At 39.6% G+C, this 17508-nt stretch overlaps 1 protein-coding gene across 6 annotated transcripts in view; it reads right to left on the bottom strand.

Annotated features, from left to right (window-relative positions):
- The window catches only part of slc6a8 (solute carrier family 6 member 8), a 54894-nt gene extending 39773 nt beyond the window's left edge, over window positions 1-15121 (bottom strand). The window contains exons 1-3 of one of the 6 annotated variants that reach the window (XM_042407887.1): window positions 14925-15121; window positions 14088-14097; window positions 5419-6538 (exon numbers count right to left, since the gene is read on the bottom strand). In XM_042407887.1, the coding sequence (XP_042263821.1) occupies window positions 5419-5767 (349 nt within the window). In that variant the 5' untranslated portion in view covers window positions 5768-6538; window positions 14088-14097; window positions 14925-15121. Of the gene's footprint in view, window positions 1-5418; window positions 7322-14087; window positions 14098-14607; window positions 14888-14924 lie in introns of those variants that run through there. The other 5 variants (XM_042407881.1, XM_042407883.1, XM_042407884.1 and 2 more) reach the window with 5 other exon arrangements.
- Between the last annotated feature and the right edge of the window lie 2387 nt (window positions 15122-17508).

Genomic DNA, 17508 nt, shown 5'->3' with positions numbered 1-17508 from the left:
GAAGAACGTCCTCATGTCAGTGGATACTGTGCTTTAGTAAAGCAGATTCACATATTTCCAAACAAAATTATGATTAACTGAACTAACTGACAAGTTTCTTCTTACACTGTAAAATGTCACCAAATGTCTCAGTCACAGTTGTTTAATAACGAAATTCATTAAAATGTTTTGTTTAGGCTGTAAGTTGATGTTACAAAAGTAAAACTAGTCAGATTGTTGCTAACATGTTAGCCAGGGTAACAATACAACATAATAATATGTCAGATGTTTTGTTTCTGCTGCCGCCAAGAGGCCAAAAAAATTCTTAGACAATCGTAGCTGATGGAGTTGTACACTTAAAAATAAAAAGAAGACAAGAGTTTACAGCTGTGAGGCTGCACAGCAGAGCTTTGAGCTAAATGCTAAGGGTTATGTTCAGATATGTTTTGTACTATGTTCACCATCTTAGTTTAGCCTGTTAGCATGCTAACTAACTGAACTAACTGACAAAGTAAACCTGGAGGAGTTTTTGGTACCTCTGGGGATCTGGCATCTCAAAACCTGCGTAGAAATAATATGTGAGACAGCTCGTGTCTGCATGACAGAGTGTGTCCACCAGGGAGCGCTAACAACTTTATTCTTATACTGTAAAATGTCACCACATGTCTGAGTCATAGTCGTCTAATAACCAATTCATTAAAATGATTTGTTTAGGCTGTAAGTTGTTACAAAAGTAAAACTAGTCAGATTGTTGCTAACATGTTAGCCAGGGTAACAATACAACATAATAATATGTCAGATGTTTTGTTTCTGCTGCCGCCAAGAGGCCAAAAAAATTCTTAGACAATCGTAGCTGATGGAGTTGTACACTTAAAAATAAAAAGAAGACAAGAGTTTACAGCTGTGAGGCTGCACAGCAGAGCTTTGAGCTAAATGCTAAGGGTTATGTTCAGATATGTTTTGTACTATGTTCACCATCTTAGTTTAGCCTGTTAGCATGCTAACTAACTGAACTAACTGACAAAGTAAACCTGGAGGAGTTTTTGGTACCTCTGGGGATCTGGCATCTCAAAACCTGCGTAGAAATAATATGTGAGACAGCTCGTGTCTGCATGACAGAGTGTGTCCACCAGGGAGCGCTAACAACTTTATTCTTATACTGTAAAATGTCACCACATGTCTGAGTCATAGTCGTCTAATAACCAATTCATTAAAATGATTTGTTTAGGCTGTAAGTTGTTACAAAAGTAAAACTAGTCAGATTGTTGCTAACATGTTAGCCAGGGTAACAATACAACATAATATGTAAGATGTTTTGTTTACAACTTGTTTCTGCTGCCACCAAGAGGCCAAAAAAAAATCAATGAATGCAGCTTTTAAGTCGTGAGATTCTTGGACGATCGTAGCTGATGGAGTTGTACACTTAAAAATAAAAAGAAGACAAGAGTTTACAGATGTGAGGGCTGCACAGCAGAGCTTTGAGCTAAGTGCTAACGGTTATGTATCACCATCTTAGCTTAGCCTGTTAGCATGCTAACATTTGCTAATTAGCAGTTAAAACAAAGTGATCATGATTCAACCTCTAGAAATCCTTCCAATAGTTGAAATATTTCAGTCGGGACTATAATGGCGGACTGACGTTACCACCCACGGAGCTGCGAGGCCAAAAGAAAAAACAACAAAAGAGGGAATTTTGGCTTCAGTTCCTGTTTGATAAATCAGGTGTGAATCAGAGTGAAGGAGGTAACCTTTACGGAGAGCCAGAGTTACCAGGACATCTGCGTTTGTCTCTGTAATGTGAGAACTGAACCTTTTCTCCTGAATCTCGGTGATTTAACATGACTTTGACCTTCTTCTCCTCCTCCTCCTCTCTGTGTGTGAACATCCAGACCTTTCTCATCTCTCCTCCCTCCTTTCTCTCCTCTGTCCAGCTCAAACTGGATGAGTCTGTGAACGAGACCTTTTCAGGTGAGAAGACACATCTTTCTCTGTCAGCAGTGTCTCTAAATCTTTAGTTTTTAAAGAGATGGCGAGACTGCTGCCGCTCCTTTCTTCCATTAAATCATGTCCACTTTTTACAATTAACTAATTCATTTTGTAGTCTGTAAAACATTAGAAAAAGTCCTAAGTGATGTCTATAAATGTTTGTCCAAACAACAGTCCACAACTTTAAGACCTTCAGTTAAAATGATATAAAATCATTCAGCTTTCAGTTTTTCTTTGCACAGCATCATTTGCAATGTGACAGTTACAGATGAAAACACTTTTCTGACAAAATTGTTTTTTTCTTTGTCAGGTATCAGGTGAGACACCAGGCAGCCGTATCCATCGCCGGATTGTTCATCCAGCCAGCTTTCCTGTCTGGGCTCGCTGCTGTCTTTTTTTTCCTCTTATTACACTGTCACCCTTCAACACGGAGCAGACGCTGCATACGCAATGAGTTCTAGCGTGCAGCGTCCTCGTGGTACTTAAGGTTGAAGGTGTCGCAGAGGTGAAAAACAGTTTTGTGTGAGATAGGACACCTATCTCACCTGGACTTAAAGTAATACTTCTTCCACCACGTGTCTCAGTGAGTCAATGAAACACTGCAGACAGAGAATGATCGACTACCACAAGAAAGAGCAGAAAGAAAACCGGTTTAATGATAAAACTGAAGTTAAACACTCTTTTTTTTCCCTCCTTGATTGTTAAATATTCACATTTGTGTGTTTTGATTGTGATGTATTATACCGCTGTGGTTTAGATCCGACGTTATGTCTGCAGATAAAAACTGAATAAACTTAATCTAAACTCTTCTGGTGTTGCACCTTGGAAAAAAAATCCTATATAATGATGAGGAAAATGGAAAAAAATGGAAAAAATTGGGGCTCTGTGATATAAAATTATTCCTAAAATAAATATAAACTAGCGGTGAAATTAGAAATAAGATTTTTTCAAGAAGGTATTGCAAGCTGTGCCAATCAGAGTTGAGTATAATGGGGTTAAAGAAAGGATGAGGCTGGTAGCTAAGAAACGGACAAATAACATGAAGCTGGTAGTATTTTTAAAGAAATAGATAAAGGATGGTATTAAAAGATTGCAACAATAAATGTAAGAGAGGAGTGAAAATACAAATAAGGTACAAATTATGGCTTAATCTAGACGTCCTGCAGCCGAGTCCATACCAGTTGGAGTTGGGTATTAGACATAGCATTAGACTCATAGGTGAAACTAATTCATCAGGACTAGTAGGTGTAAAAAATGGATATAGGATGGAGCTTGTAGCCAATTATCTATGGAGTTACTGGGCAAAAAACTACAGTGGTAGATAAAAACAGGATGAGGTAAATCACATAGGATGAGACTGGCTGCTTGATAAAATGGATGTAGGATGGGGCTGGTAGGAAATAAATATATATTGGGATATAAATATCTGCCCTATCCAAGATGGGGTGGATATTTTTAAAGAAATGGATATAGGACGGGATGAAAACATTGCTTCAAAGGAATATAATATAGGAGTGACATTTGAAATAAGAGATACAAATTATGGCTTAAGTGGAGAGTCACTGCAAGCTGTATCAGCTGGAGCTGAGAGCACATGGCTAGATATAGACTGAGAAAAAGAAATGGACTGGGGCCAGTAGGCAAGGAAAGGCTGAATGGTGGGAAAGATATAGGATGGGGAAGGAGATACAAAAATGGATATAGGATGGGGGTGGATTACATATAGATGGATTAACTATAGGGCTGGTTGGCCAAAAAAAATATATAGGACACAGCTGGCCGATAAAAAAAGAAAGATATAGGATTAAAAGGGTAGATGGTAAAAATAGATATAGACCCGTCCTATGTCCATATATATATATAATGGATATCAACAGGGGGGCAGTTTTGAATATCAGTGTTCATACAGAGCTGTGAGACTGTGTCATTGTGTTATCATGTCAATAAAACTCGCTGAACTGGAGGGAAAGAAGATAAACTTTCTCTCTCACACACACACAGAGTTTGTCTCAACAGTAAAACATGACGACACACTTTATCTATCTCTATCTCTATCTCTGCAGGGTGTGTACATGATGATGTGTTTCCTCTGAAGTGAACACACACACACACACCACATGTGACACATGATTCATCTTCCTTTCAATCAATTTGTTGTTTTGTCTTTTAATTGTCAGAAAATTGTGACACCGGTTTGTTGACACTTTCTGCAGCTGAACATTTAGATTCATTCTCAACTTTAAGGACACAAATCTGTAGTAAAGAGGAGCCTAGTTAAGGGTTGAAAGCTCTGGAAACAGATAAGTAAGTTGGACCTTATGTTTATGTTTTGTGCAGGTCTGTGCACCAAATGAGAAATGTCACAGATGTCAGAAATTCCTGATATCGCTGACATGAAAATGCGACACAGAGGCTGACGCGAACAGTTTTACACACTCTGCTGCTTGTGACTAAAGCGTGAAAGACGTAACGTGAACGCAGCGTTAGGTGTCGCAGAGATACCTGTCGGGTTCAGGTAAAGAGGAAAGGTAGGAGATCGATGGGGAAACAGATTTACATACACAGAGTGATGGAACAGAGGCTAGCACGCTTCCTCTTAGTGATGCATAAACCTCTATCACTATGCTGACGATACACAGTTATACATGTCTCAGATACTGGCGTCATCATCATCAATAAACCAGTGGATGCAGAATAATTAAAACTAAATGAGGACAAAAAAGAAATGTTATCAATTGGGCCAAAACCTAAAAGGGACTTAGTGCTCTGCAAAATGGGACACCTGGCTAACAGAACTAAATCTAGACTACTGCAATGCACTTTTTACCCGACTCTCCAAAAAAAAAAAAAAAAAAAAATCAGTGAAACAACTACAACTCATTCAGAACTCGGCTGCCAAGATCTTAACCAGAACCAGAAGAAGGAGCTCATTAACCTCTCTATACTGGCTCCCAGTTACTTTTAGAATTGATTTTAAAATTCTTTTAATGGTTTATGAAGCACTAATTGGCTCAGCTTCAGCCTATACTGCATAAAACCACATGTCCCGGCCTGCTGCTGCTCTCACAGCACCGCACCCATAAAAACATCGGGGGCGCAGCCGTCTCTGCTTACAAACCAAAAACCTGGAACATCGTATCAACAGGAAGTAAAGAGGCGACTTCAGTGAGCAAATAAAACTTACCTACAGACTGGCCTCCAGTTAACCAACATCTACATGTGTGTGTTTACTGCGCTTTGTGCACTTGAATGTCTAATTTTTAATGTTTAAAGTTTAATGTTTCATTTTTTATGTATTTTAATGTTTTTCTTGTGTACAGCACCTTGAATTGAACATCTAAACTTAAGCTTAGGGGAGGGGGCGTGGCTTGAGTTAGGGAGGGAACGGGGCTTAAGCTCTTTATACCCTCCGTCACCAGGTGTGTGTGTGTGTGTGTGTGTGTTTTGTCTCACCTCCTCCGTTCTTGTAGCACAGGTAGGGGAACCTCCACACGTTGCCGAGGCCGACGGCGAAGCCCACGCAGGACATGATGAAGTCCATCTGCCGCGTCCACGTCTCTCGCTCCTGGTATCCTGGCCCCGCGCCCGTGACGACGCCTCCTTTCTTGTCCGGTCCAGCACAAGCACCACCCACGACTCCGCCACCACTGCTGGCGGATCCCGCCACCGGCACGAGGCTGCCGTTAGTAGCCGCGGGAGGGTAACCGCCGCCGCCGTTAGACAGGAGGAGGTGGCTCTTCTTGGTCTCCTCCATGAGAACCAGAGAGCAGGAGGAGGCTGGCAGGGCCTGCTTCTCCATCATTCACAGTCCACAAACCAGTCAGGAACCAGTCACAAACCAGTCAGGAACCAGTCACAAACCAGTCAGTAAGGGCTCCAAAATTTCAGTCTATGTCTGCCTCGGAGTCCCTTTAATTCCTGCAAATTTTAATCAAATTTATTTAGTTTCTTTCCTCCAAAATCAGGTCTTTCCAACAGCTGGACAGACTCACCAAAAAAATGAGTCAGACACCAGTTAAAACCACTAACAAACCAGTCAGAAACCAGTCAGTAAGGCTAACAATCAGCTGTGGATCCCAGTTTATCTCTTGGTTTACCTTTAATTGTTGCAGGATTCTGTTCAGTTTCACTAGAATCGGGTCTTTCCCCCACCAGTCACAAAAACCAGTCAGACACCAGTTCAAAACCAGTAACAAACCAGTCACAAAAGGAGCAGTCAGCACTGGTTGAATTTCAGTCACTTTTGTCTGTTTAGTTTTATAACGTTTTGTTAATTTATGAGTTCAGATCTCTTCTCTTCTTTTCTAATGTAACTGTTTCTTCCTCACCTTCAGTTCACCTCTTCCACAAAAACCAGTTAGAAACCAGTAACAGACCAGTCAGAGAAGGTTGGTTGGCTGCAGAAGTTATTTCAGTCTAGATCTTCTTCTTTCTCTCTTTAAATTTTGCAGCTTTTTTTGTCCCTTTAAAGACTTTAAAATCTTTGTCTGTCTCACCTTCTCAGCGTCCCACAAACAGATGAGTCAGTCAGTCAGCAGGTTGAGGTTCGTCCCGGTCAGTCTGCTGCTTCCTTCTGATCCAATAATAATGCAAACAATTGTTATTATTATTATTATTATATTATTATGATCACCGAGCTGCGCGAGGATCGTGGATCACATGAGCCGGAGCTGAATGATCCAGAATCGGTTTCAGTTTTATTTATTAATCCAAATTGTTTCCAGAAGAAAACAGATTTAATGTGTTTTTTAAGAGAGAAAACAAAACGAGGACACAAATTCAAATTGTCTAGGAATAATCAGGAGACATTTCCTTTTGTTTCCGAATCAGAGAAGAAATTATAAAATAAAAAAATGTGAAAATAAAAAAATAAAGGGAATTACACCGAAAATCGTGCAGCGACCTTCAAAAACAATCCACGAAACACTTGAATGTGAGTCTGAAGAATCGCATGGGAACAGAGAGTCACGGAGGAGACGGCGGCCTGCTGGAAGACAGAGAGGACGGAGAGGACGACCAAATCAAAATGATGGTCTTAGAAAAGACACCGAGCGGCGCTCAGCTTCAGTCCCGGCGGCGGTGCACGCTGTGGGGGGATTTCTGCAGCTCCATCCGAGGAGCGGGAGGAGGAGGGAACAAAAAGGAGGAGAAAAAAGAAAAAAAAAACGTCCGATCAGACCTGAACGCGTCCCGGTGCTCTCAGCTGTCAAATGTCCCGTTACAGACACTGCGAGGTATTTAAAGTGCTGTCTGTCCGTCTGTCCGGCCAGCGGCTTTAAAAGGAGAAGCGGCTGCTGGGGGGTGACGTCACGCCCACACGCCCCGCCCACCGCCTCGCTCGCTTTATCTCTTTCTCTCTCTCTCTCTCTCTCTCTCTCTCTCTCTCTCTCTCTCTCTCTGTGTGTGACGTCACAGGGGTCCCCCCTCATCCACCCACACGCACGCACCGCACGCACACATTTCATAAAGAAAAAGAAGCTCTCGTTGTCTTGAATGAGCCGAGACAGAATTAATTACTATATATAATTAATCAATAATTATTTCATAAAGTTGATCTTTTTGTGTGTGTTGGCTGCAAATTATATTTCCACAATTTGCAAATTAATTGAGGTGATGCATTTTTTTTTTTGCTTTAAGTTATGAATTGATGTCAAAGTAACAGTTTCTATGACGCCCATGTCTATAACGCATAATAAACTTACTCTGTATAATTATATAACAATAATAACACATTATGAGGTCAAATATCATAATACTTTATGACTGCAGGTCACTCACTGACGTTTTTCTGTGCAAGGATCATAATGTGTTATAATTCTCATAGTTGTAATACATTATAATCATTTTATAATCACTTATTACTTACCAAGTTTTTTTGATGAATTAATTTTGTTGATCAAACGTTTAAATATAAATCAAATATACAGCAACAGGTAAAGCAGAGACTGTTTCAGTTAATATCTATAATATATAATATATTTTTGGGGGAAACATTACATTAGTGAAATATAAATGTCCGTCATCAGTTGTTCATCATCAAAAAAAAGTTATGCAAACTGGACTTTGTACTCAATTTATGCTATGAACCGAACAAATAAGTTAATTTTACAACATTTTGTGTTGTTCTTGCATAGATTTAATATTTTTTCGCTTTACTTAAAGCAAACAATGACCAACTACAGCGACTTTTAACCAGTTTGTAATGTTTTATATCTTAAAGCACCAGTTAGAGTAACTTATAATCACATTATAATACATTATAAAATGATTATAATATATTACAACAATGAGAATGATAACACTATGATCCTTGCAATTATTAAGTATTATGATATCTGACTTTATAAGTCATTATAAAATTCTTTATGATTATTGTTATAAAGCTTTATGAATATTTATGAATGCATATTACTATAATTATACAGAGCTATAAGCAGATTATAGCAGATTATATGTTTGTCCAGACAAAATCCACAGTCCTCCTTCTGTGTAAAAAATGTATTTAAAAGTTTATCTGAAGCTAATATGAAGCTTCAGCGTCCAAATGAGTCAAATCAAGTAGATATCTTTCAACGTTACAGTCTTTTTAGTGCCAAAGTTCCTCTTTTTGTTACTATACTTCCACCTGCAGCTCAACAGGGAAACACTGTCCGAGGAAACACAAAGAGGGAATTTGATGCTAAAAAGACTGTAAATGTGTCAGATATCCACTTGATATGACTAACTCAGACTGCTGAAGCTGAATAGAAGCTTCACACAGACTTTTAAATGACTGTGTGGACACACTGTGGATTTTATCCTCCATCACTTCCATTGAAAACACATTTGAAGGATCTTTTAATATCCAGTATGAACAGGAGGAATGATTACAGCGAGGAAAACCTCTTTCACTGCTACTATGGACACCTGACTGCTGGTTTAACACACACTGGAAAAACTATGAACCGTCCTTTAAAGTCTTCCTCCACTCAACAATGTGTTTTTCTTCTTCTTGTTCCGTCAGCTAATGTTTGTGCAGAGTTTGTTTTTACATTAATCTGCTTAAAGCGGAAAGTTTCTCTGATCTCACTGAGTTTTAGGGGCGGGCCTATGAGCAGGATTTGTGACATCACAACCACTTTGGAGTCAATCAGGGTCCAGTATTCTTACACAGTGCGTCACAGCTGTAATCATAACATTGTGGGTTCACGTCCTCTGTGTGTGTACGTGTGAATTTACCTTTTTATGATAAGTGCTAATTAACTAATGTGCATGATGACCGAGTCTGACATAATATAACTTGATAAAAATCTCTATCACCACACCTAAAGGCAATCTACCTTCCAATGACCCTGATGTAAGCGCATTTAGGTCATCCGGGGTGATGAAAAGGAAAATTTTATTTTAAAATAAATGTACAAAAACATGCACAAGAGTAACAGCTGAGTTTTGCTGCCCTCTGTCTGTTTAATCTAAATGTAGCTCAAATTTTAACCAAGTTTCCACAAAATGATAAAAAGAAAATGTAACGAATGTTTGTTTCCATCCGCTGCTGTTGTGTGAATATTAGCAGATAAACAGCAGGTGGCGCTAATTCTCCAGTCAGTGCCATTAAACTGTTGCAGAAGAAGAAGACACAACGAGATGACGCCATTAAAGCTGCTATAACGTATATTCTTTTACTCTTTTTTTTCTTTTTTCTATTTATCTATTAATTGATTAATTGTTGCAGCTCTAGCCCTCACTATGTAGAGGGTTCTAAGTTTAAACCCATTTTAAAGCAGCTATAATATTTATTTCTATCCTCCAGAGTCTGATCTATACAGTGTTTAATGTTGGTCGTGGTTCGTAGTGATGAACCTACAGAGAATCATCAGAGACTCTGCAGCTTTATAGTGAGTTTCAGCTCATTGTTTATCTGTCCGGCTGCAACTTTACTGTTCTGGTTCACTCTCAGCGTCTCATAGCTTATCGTCTTAGAAACTGTGTGGATCATGAGGCACCTAGAGGAGCTAAATTTGTAGGATGTCCATGTTTGTAAGCCATCCTATGACCATACTTGTAGGAACAGTTTGTGTCCATTTAGGGACTTGACTGTTTTTAACTTTGCTTCTGGAGACGTATAACGCTGTCTGGTTTGTGTTCTTTAGAGAAAGGGCCACGCTTTCTCTACAAAAATACAAGAGAATTACCTTGTATTTTTGTATAATTGTTACTGATTGTACAGTGTCCACAACTGCTTCAACAAGTAACACTGTTGAATGCTTTCTCTTGTCTTTGTATGTTTTTGATCGAGCCTTGCAAAAAATGTCCACAACAGCAGGCAGCTGTTTTCAGAGGAAAAGCTGTAAAAAGCCGCTGTACACTATCTGCTCAACAGCAGTTAGCTGTAGACCAGCTGGTGAACATAGTGGAGCATTTAGCAGCTAAAGAGCCAGATATTTCCCTCAGGAGTTGTAGAGAGAAGAAACAGAGTTAAAAGAGAGTGAATACTGGACAGAAACACACTGGATGAGGAAATAAGCAACTGTTTGCTGACAAGTTCAACATATCACCGGAAAAGATGATGATGTGTCAGTGCTGCTTGTTTCTGCTGAAAACTAAACATCAGTTAACATTAAAAAAAGCAGAAGCTGCTTCTAGAATTAGAAACCTTTAACAAACTTTAACAGCTTCCATTAAAATCACCAGATGGTCCAAATTATATGGGTTTTATGTTATATGGGATTGATGTGAAAGAACTATTTTGATGATCAATTCATCATTTTGAATCATTTATTAAGAAAAAAACATCCAAATTCTGTGATTCAAGCTTCTTAAATGTGAATATTTTCTTTCGTCCTCTATGACAGTAAACTGAATCTTTGGGTTGTGGACAGAATGAAACATTTGAGGACGTCATCTTGGAAACACTGATCCATATTTTTCACATTTTACAGACCAAACAACTAATCAACTAATCGATAATGAAAATAATCGTTAGCTGCAGCGCTAGTTGTTTGATTACAGAGTTGCCCAGTGAGGGTTAAAAACACTGTTCACTGAAAACAACACATCTATTAAATTTGTGTTTAATCATCGTGAACGTCAGACTGATGCGAGGCGGCCATGTTTGTAGTTTGTTATGAAGCAACAGGTCGGATATGTCGGCGCTTTCAGAAAAGTTTGTTTATAATTATGACCTGGAAGTTGGTGTAAACGCCGTGAACAAGTCAGAATCTTGTAATTACGACAACATGGTGACCTTTAACCTGCGATTCTCTGTGGGCTTATTGGAAATGTTTGGAAGTATTGAATAAAGAACAACATTAGATCATTGATTACTGTCTTTATCTAAACACATGAAGCGATAAACACAGCATACTGTTCTGTTCGAAGCTGGATTTTTACTTATTAAGTTACTACAAATGTTAACGAGGAAACAGAACCTGCAAGTTCTGATTCTAACAAACGCCTCGTCATGGCGGCGAGCTACCGTTCAGCGCACCGGTCTAACCGCTGGGAGCAACTGGAGTTCAGAGTGTTGCTGAAGAGCGAGGAGGGAGGAAGACACACCCGTACAGTCATGACTGCTAGTATATGTCAGTGACCTCTGACCTCTCTGACTCAGGACGAGAGGAACCTCCTCGTCATAGAGAAGACTGATGACAGGTGGGAGGAGAAATCTGAGGAACTGTTGAACCCGATCCTCCCTGTGAGGAAAGTTTTCAGGAAAATCTTCCATTAACACTCACAGAAGCTTCGTTAGCAGCTTCAAACAATTTCGATAATTGGTTCGTTGTTTCAAATCATTTTTTCAGCAAAAATCCCCAAAGATTCTCCGCTAGCAGCTTCTCATGTGTCAATATTTGCTAGTTTTCCGGTTTAACATGACAGTAAATTTAAATTTTGATGCTAATACTTTTGTATTTGTACTCGAGTAAAAGTTTAAACGCTTGACTTCATCTAGCGACGGAGGATTTCTACACTGTGATACTTTTACTTGAGCACCAAACACAGGAGCTGTTTGCTGTTGACTGAAGCTGTGATTTATGTAAATAAAGCAAGAACAGAAGAGACACGAGGCTCGTTCGAGATGAACCAGGCCTGCGATCGATGGCGATCACTGCACCATGCACGCTGGTTAGATTTCTGTGCGATTTGATCGTGACTTGCTCCGACGTCGTGCACACGTTGGCGACGACAACCTCACGAGATCAAAGTGGCTTCAGCTTCAGGAGCCGCAGCTGATCTCTACAGACTGCAAGACCTCAGTGCATGATGGGAAACGCCTGGCTGTCACCTGATCAAAGAGCCGATGAGCAGTGGTGGAAATTAACTAAGTACATTTACTCAAGTACTATACATAAATACAGTTTTAAAGTACTTGTACTTTACTTGAGTATTTCCATGTGATGCTACTTTATACTTCCACTTCACTACATTTCAGAGTGTATCAGAACTTTGTTTTTTCTTCTTTCCTCTCCCATTAATCATCTCACGACCCCTCAGATTTATCTGCTGACCCTTTGGAGGGGCCCGACCCCTAGGTTGGGAACCACTGGACTAAACTAGCTAACTGTATATAAAGTAGTGTAAACTAGCTCCACCTCCAGCAGCTACAACAGTAACATGCTGCTCTAACACTGATGCTTCACTATTAATAATCTAATGATGTCATATATAATAATATATCAGTCAGAGGGACCAAACCACTACTTTTACTGCAATACTTTAACTACATCAAGCTCATAATACTTATGTACTTTTACTGCAATACTTTAACTACATCAAGCTCATAATACTTATGTACTTTTACTGTAGTAGGATTTTTCATGCAGGACTTTTACTTGTAATGGAGTATTTTTACATTGATGTATTGGTATTTTTACTGCAGTAAAGGATCTGAATACTTCTTCCACTGCTGCTGATTGGCTCAGGTGTTTGATCAACAACATGACGTTTTATAGAAACTCTTCATTTTTTTGTTTAATTGTAAAGATTCAGATTCTTGTAAGTATGCAGTTTACAGATGTGAAGCTCTGAAAGTCGAAATATCTGACAGATTAAAGTAAATTGACTTTTTGACTATTGACTGATGTTTTGAATCCTGGGCAGCAGTCCGCTACAGTGGTTGAATTTCTGTGTAATATCATTTAATAATATTGGAAATTAATAATATTGGAGATTACAGAATAAACGCTGTCAGGATTATAACAAGGTACCAGGTCAGTTTAATAGGCTGTTCCCTGCAGAACATCATTAAAACAACAACAGCTGTTAGTGATCGAGTACCAGCTTGAATAGATTGATCTGAAAACATCTGATTAAATCGAGATCAGATCTTACATGATGTAAATATCTCTGGCTTCCTGTATATTCTAGGATGGCGGCTGAAACTGCCCAACTTGCATATTTTTGTCACGTCTTCCTGCTGCGGCTTCCTCATGTCGAGGCGCAGTTCACCTCAGACGAGGGTATTTTCTGCCTGACTTCTTGGAAATTTGCATAAACTGTGTTCGGTATTTTGGAGGAAGTTCACAGAGGGGAATCACTCTTTAACTTTTATCTCGTCATGTGCTTCTAGTTAAATCTGCGGGACTTTCACATATTAATGAACGACTGTTACATTCATACAAACAAAGCTGATTAAGTCTATCACCGCCAGATGAATCTCTCTGTATTTCACAATATACAGAGTTTTTAAATCTCATGTCGGGCACGACATTCCCGCGCTGGCCGTTTGGCCGTTAATCGTCCATCTCTTCAAGACTTCCCAAATGTTATCGGACCAAATGGATCAAATTCTGACAGTGGAATGAGTTTTGAGGAGTTGTGTGACACTCAAAACAGTTTATCTACCGTTTTACAGCCACAACAGTAGGTTGCAGGCAGTATGTACTGGCTATCGGGCACACTGGGTCAAATCCCGTCAAAACATGTCTATTGTCACCGGCCCTCTCTGTCATTCGGGGTGCACATGAGAGCTGCTGCAGGCTTGTGTCAACCAATCACAGCTGAGCCTTCACTCTCACTGCCAGAAGGGAGACAGAAGTCCTGCACTCCAGCTTTAAAGCTTTATGATATAAGAATTACTTTTATGAGCTTCTATACAGCTTCTTCTGTCTCAAGTTTGTTTGTAGTTTAGGAAGTTTAACACTCACCTGTGGTGACCTGAGAAGAGAGGAGACAAACAGCCTGTCAGTGGTTTGAAGGGATCTGACTAATACCTGGACGTTACCTGAGTGCCAGGGAAAAAACCTTGCAAACATTAAAGGACCATGCTGATGCCAATACCTGGCTTTGTGTGGAAGACTCTGACTAATACCTGGCAGGCACTGGAGGCTCAAGAATAACACAATTAACATTACTGAAAATAAAATTTCAAAGGGCCATAGCTAATACCCGGACTGCAACAGCCAGCCTTGATTTCCAGGAAACAGTTCAGAAGGTTGTGACTAATACCTGGAAGTGACTGGGTGGCCTTAGCTAAAATCTGAATGTGACTGGAGGACAATGACTAACAGCTGGAAAAAAGTTGAACTTCTAATAACTATCATCCTGTGGAAAACCTAAACTAATACCTAGCTGGGACTGAAGGATCTGAGTAACACCTGGTGATTGAGAGTCTTCGTCAACTGAAACAAAATACAAAATAACATTTCAAAGGGTCAGAGCTAATACCTTGATCTTGATCTCCAAGAAAATGTTTGGAGGGCTGTGACTAATATCTGGAACAGACTAGGTGGCTTCAGCTAAGACCTGACCAGGATTGGAGGACTAAGACTAATTTCTGGAAAACACCGGAACTTAATACCTGGCTTTGATTAAAGGGTGCCAGCTAATACCTAGGAGGGATTTAAGTTGAGTTCAAACTTAATACCTGTCTAATACCTGGCTGTAGGTAGAAGAAATAAAGTTTTGGGCTCTTGGTTCTGGCTCAAGCTCTTCTCCAGGTGTTTTTTCCTGATAAACACCAAAATCTGAATATAAGCACTTACATTCATATTCCTTAAAGATCCTGCATATTGTTGAAACTGGAAGGAATCTCTGAAGCTGTGAGGAAGCGAATCTTTGGATGTGATTATCTGTGTTTTCTTTTATTTCTTCTCCTGTCTGAGATATTTTTGTCATGTTCACCTGAGCGGCTTCTTTCTTTTCTTCTTTGAGCCTCTCAGGATGGAAACCAGTGAAGCTCCTGTGCTGAATGAGTCACTGTCGCCTCCTGCTGGTTCCACAATCAAACTACAACAAACTGTGTTGATGTCATGCCAGTGTGTGTTTTTATATTTGTTTTATGGAAAGAGAGACAAAAAGGAGACAAAAGGAGAGGAGAGAAAGGTAGAGAGGTAGAGTCATGTGCATCTTGTAGGCCAGTTTTTCCAGTATGGGATCACTCATTGAACTGGTCACATGTTTTTTTCTTTTCTTCATAAAAGTCGTCCCTTAGAAGAAGGTTGTCAAGCTACTGATTTGTTCACGTGTGAGCAGTTAATACATTATATTTTACATGCAAAAAAAAGTCAAATCTACAAAGTAACTACAGCCAACAGATAACTACGTAAATCCAGAAATAAACTTATTTGCCTCCAAAATATCACAAAATTATGAAGTAAAATGTCAGCATCTCTATATTATATCAATTATAATAATAAAACTTCAGCATTTTTGCAGATGTAACATTTCATATTGAAAGTGTGTTCGCACTGGCGGGAAAGTTTGTTCCTTATGAGACAGTGTTTGATCATCTGTGGGTCACATTGGTGTCACATGACAAGTTTCCTCATCTAACTAAAATCTCTCCAACAGGAATCTGTGTCTGTCTGTCCTACGATTTTCTCGCCAGTCGTTCATCCGATCGACTTCACACTCTAGAAAGCTGCTTCCAAACAGGCACGTTTTGAACAGGAACTGCACGAGTTATATTTTAATAAGGTCACGTCCTGCATGGAGGCCGCATGGTAGCTGTTTATGCTACTTTCTGGAGTCTACACATGTGCAGTAGAGTGACTGTGACTGTGTGAACTGGCACGTACAAGTGTTTGACCTTTACTCATTTCATGTTTCTTCTTTTTATTTCTCCCTTTGACTGTTTGTCTTCTGGTTTTTGTTGCGTTATGTGACATTCATTGGATGACATTCTGCCTGAGTCAGTGGAGTCTTAAGAATCATTTATCACACACCCCCAGTGTGGGTTTGGCCACAGAAATGACATCTATTTACACAGAAATAGCATCTATTAATGTTGTAGGTGAGAGTGTAAGAGTGAAGAAACCACAGTGAACAAGCAGGCTGACTGAAAGGATTTATGTGCAGTTTATTTATGTAGTTTCATACTTTAAACATAAGTTCCACAAGCAGGATTATCAACAGGTGTCTTTCACTTTTTTGTGAGTTTGCTTGAATCAAGGTGGGAGTTTCCTCATAAGTAGCCAAAAGGTTATAAAGAGTTTTATTGTAGAATATCACAGATATTTAGATGCTGTGTTTATCTGTACTTATTCTTTTGTTAAACAAAGATTTATGTTCAATTAATGTTTGGATTAATTTTAACGATTTTCATGAAATCAAATCCAGTTTTTGATGTTCAAAATTTTTGCATTCTGTCATTAACTCTCTTTAGTTCTGTAGTTTTCATTGTTATTGGCAGGTCTGTCACTTCCTTGCTGGGTTCAAACTGCAGACACATGCAAAAGGGATTCACAAGATAATGTCGTGTGTAATTGTTTCAATTCTGACTCATTATCAGCCTCACAGTTTACTGTCGACTCTCCTCACACAGTGTCAGAGCTGTATTAAGTTACTGCTAATGCTAACCTACATTTCTCCTCCACTGTTTTGTTTCATACAGAATGCTGTTGAGTTTTCACATACAGTATAAAATATACAGCCAGTTGTAGATGTAATTAGCTGTTAAACAAATTCATATTAACAAATTGAGTTTTAACACAGATGAAGCATGAGAAAAACAGGAAAATGAGGCTAATTTGACATGACGGCCAAACTGAGTAATTACAACATCATGTCATGCTATTGGGCCCAAAAACACTTTTTCCTGTAGACTTACACTGTGAATGAGACATAAAACAGTGGATGCATTTTTTTGAGCATCACAACCCCAAGTAACGACTCGTTTCACCATCAGAATTTGATCCACACAGAAGAGCTGCACAATTGAATCGTTTTATCCCCATTCAAGTTAGCGAGAGGGCTAAACAGGAAGTTAGCTGTCTTGGCTGGCAGAAGTCTCTAGTGAGCATGCTCCATGGGCGCACTGGGCCTATAGAGCGCACGCAGTATGTTTTCAGGAAGTGGCTTTTTTGGCTTCACGCACCACTGAGTAACTTTCATAGGAATGAACGGGGCCCCGCCTCCGACGCTGTATCCAGTTCTCTTTCCATCCATGACTCGTTGGCCAAAATATCTCCTTTCCAGGAGCGGCCATCTTGCTTTTGTGACATCGGGCGGCAGGATGACGGTCCGCGGGACACGACCCCTCGGCCTCCCCGCCACCTGACGTGTCATGAGCATGACATCATAACCCCCTTTTTATATTGTAAAATAATTAAAAACAAACCTATCAGA

The sequence above is a fragment of the Thunnus maccoyii genome, chromosome 4, assembly GCF_910596095.1.
Source record: "Thunnus maccoyii chromosome 4, fThuMac1.1, whole genome shotgun sequence".
NCBI classification, from domain to species: domain Eukaryota; kingdom Metazoa; phylum Chordata; class Actinopteri; order Scombriformes; family Scombridae; genus Thunnus; species Thunnus maccoyii.
The sequence above is the reverse complement of the archived record's forward strand: the minus strand, read 5'-3'. Positions and strand labels throughout refer to the sequence as shown.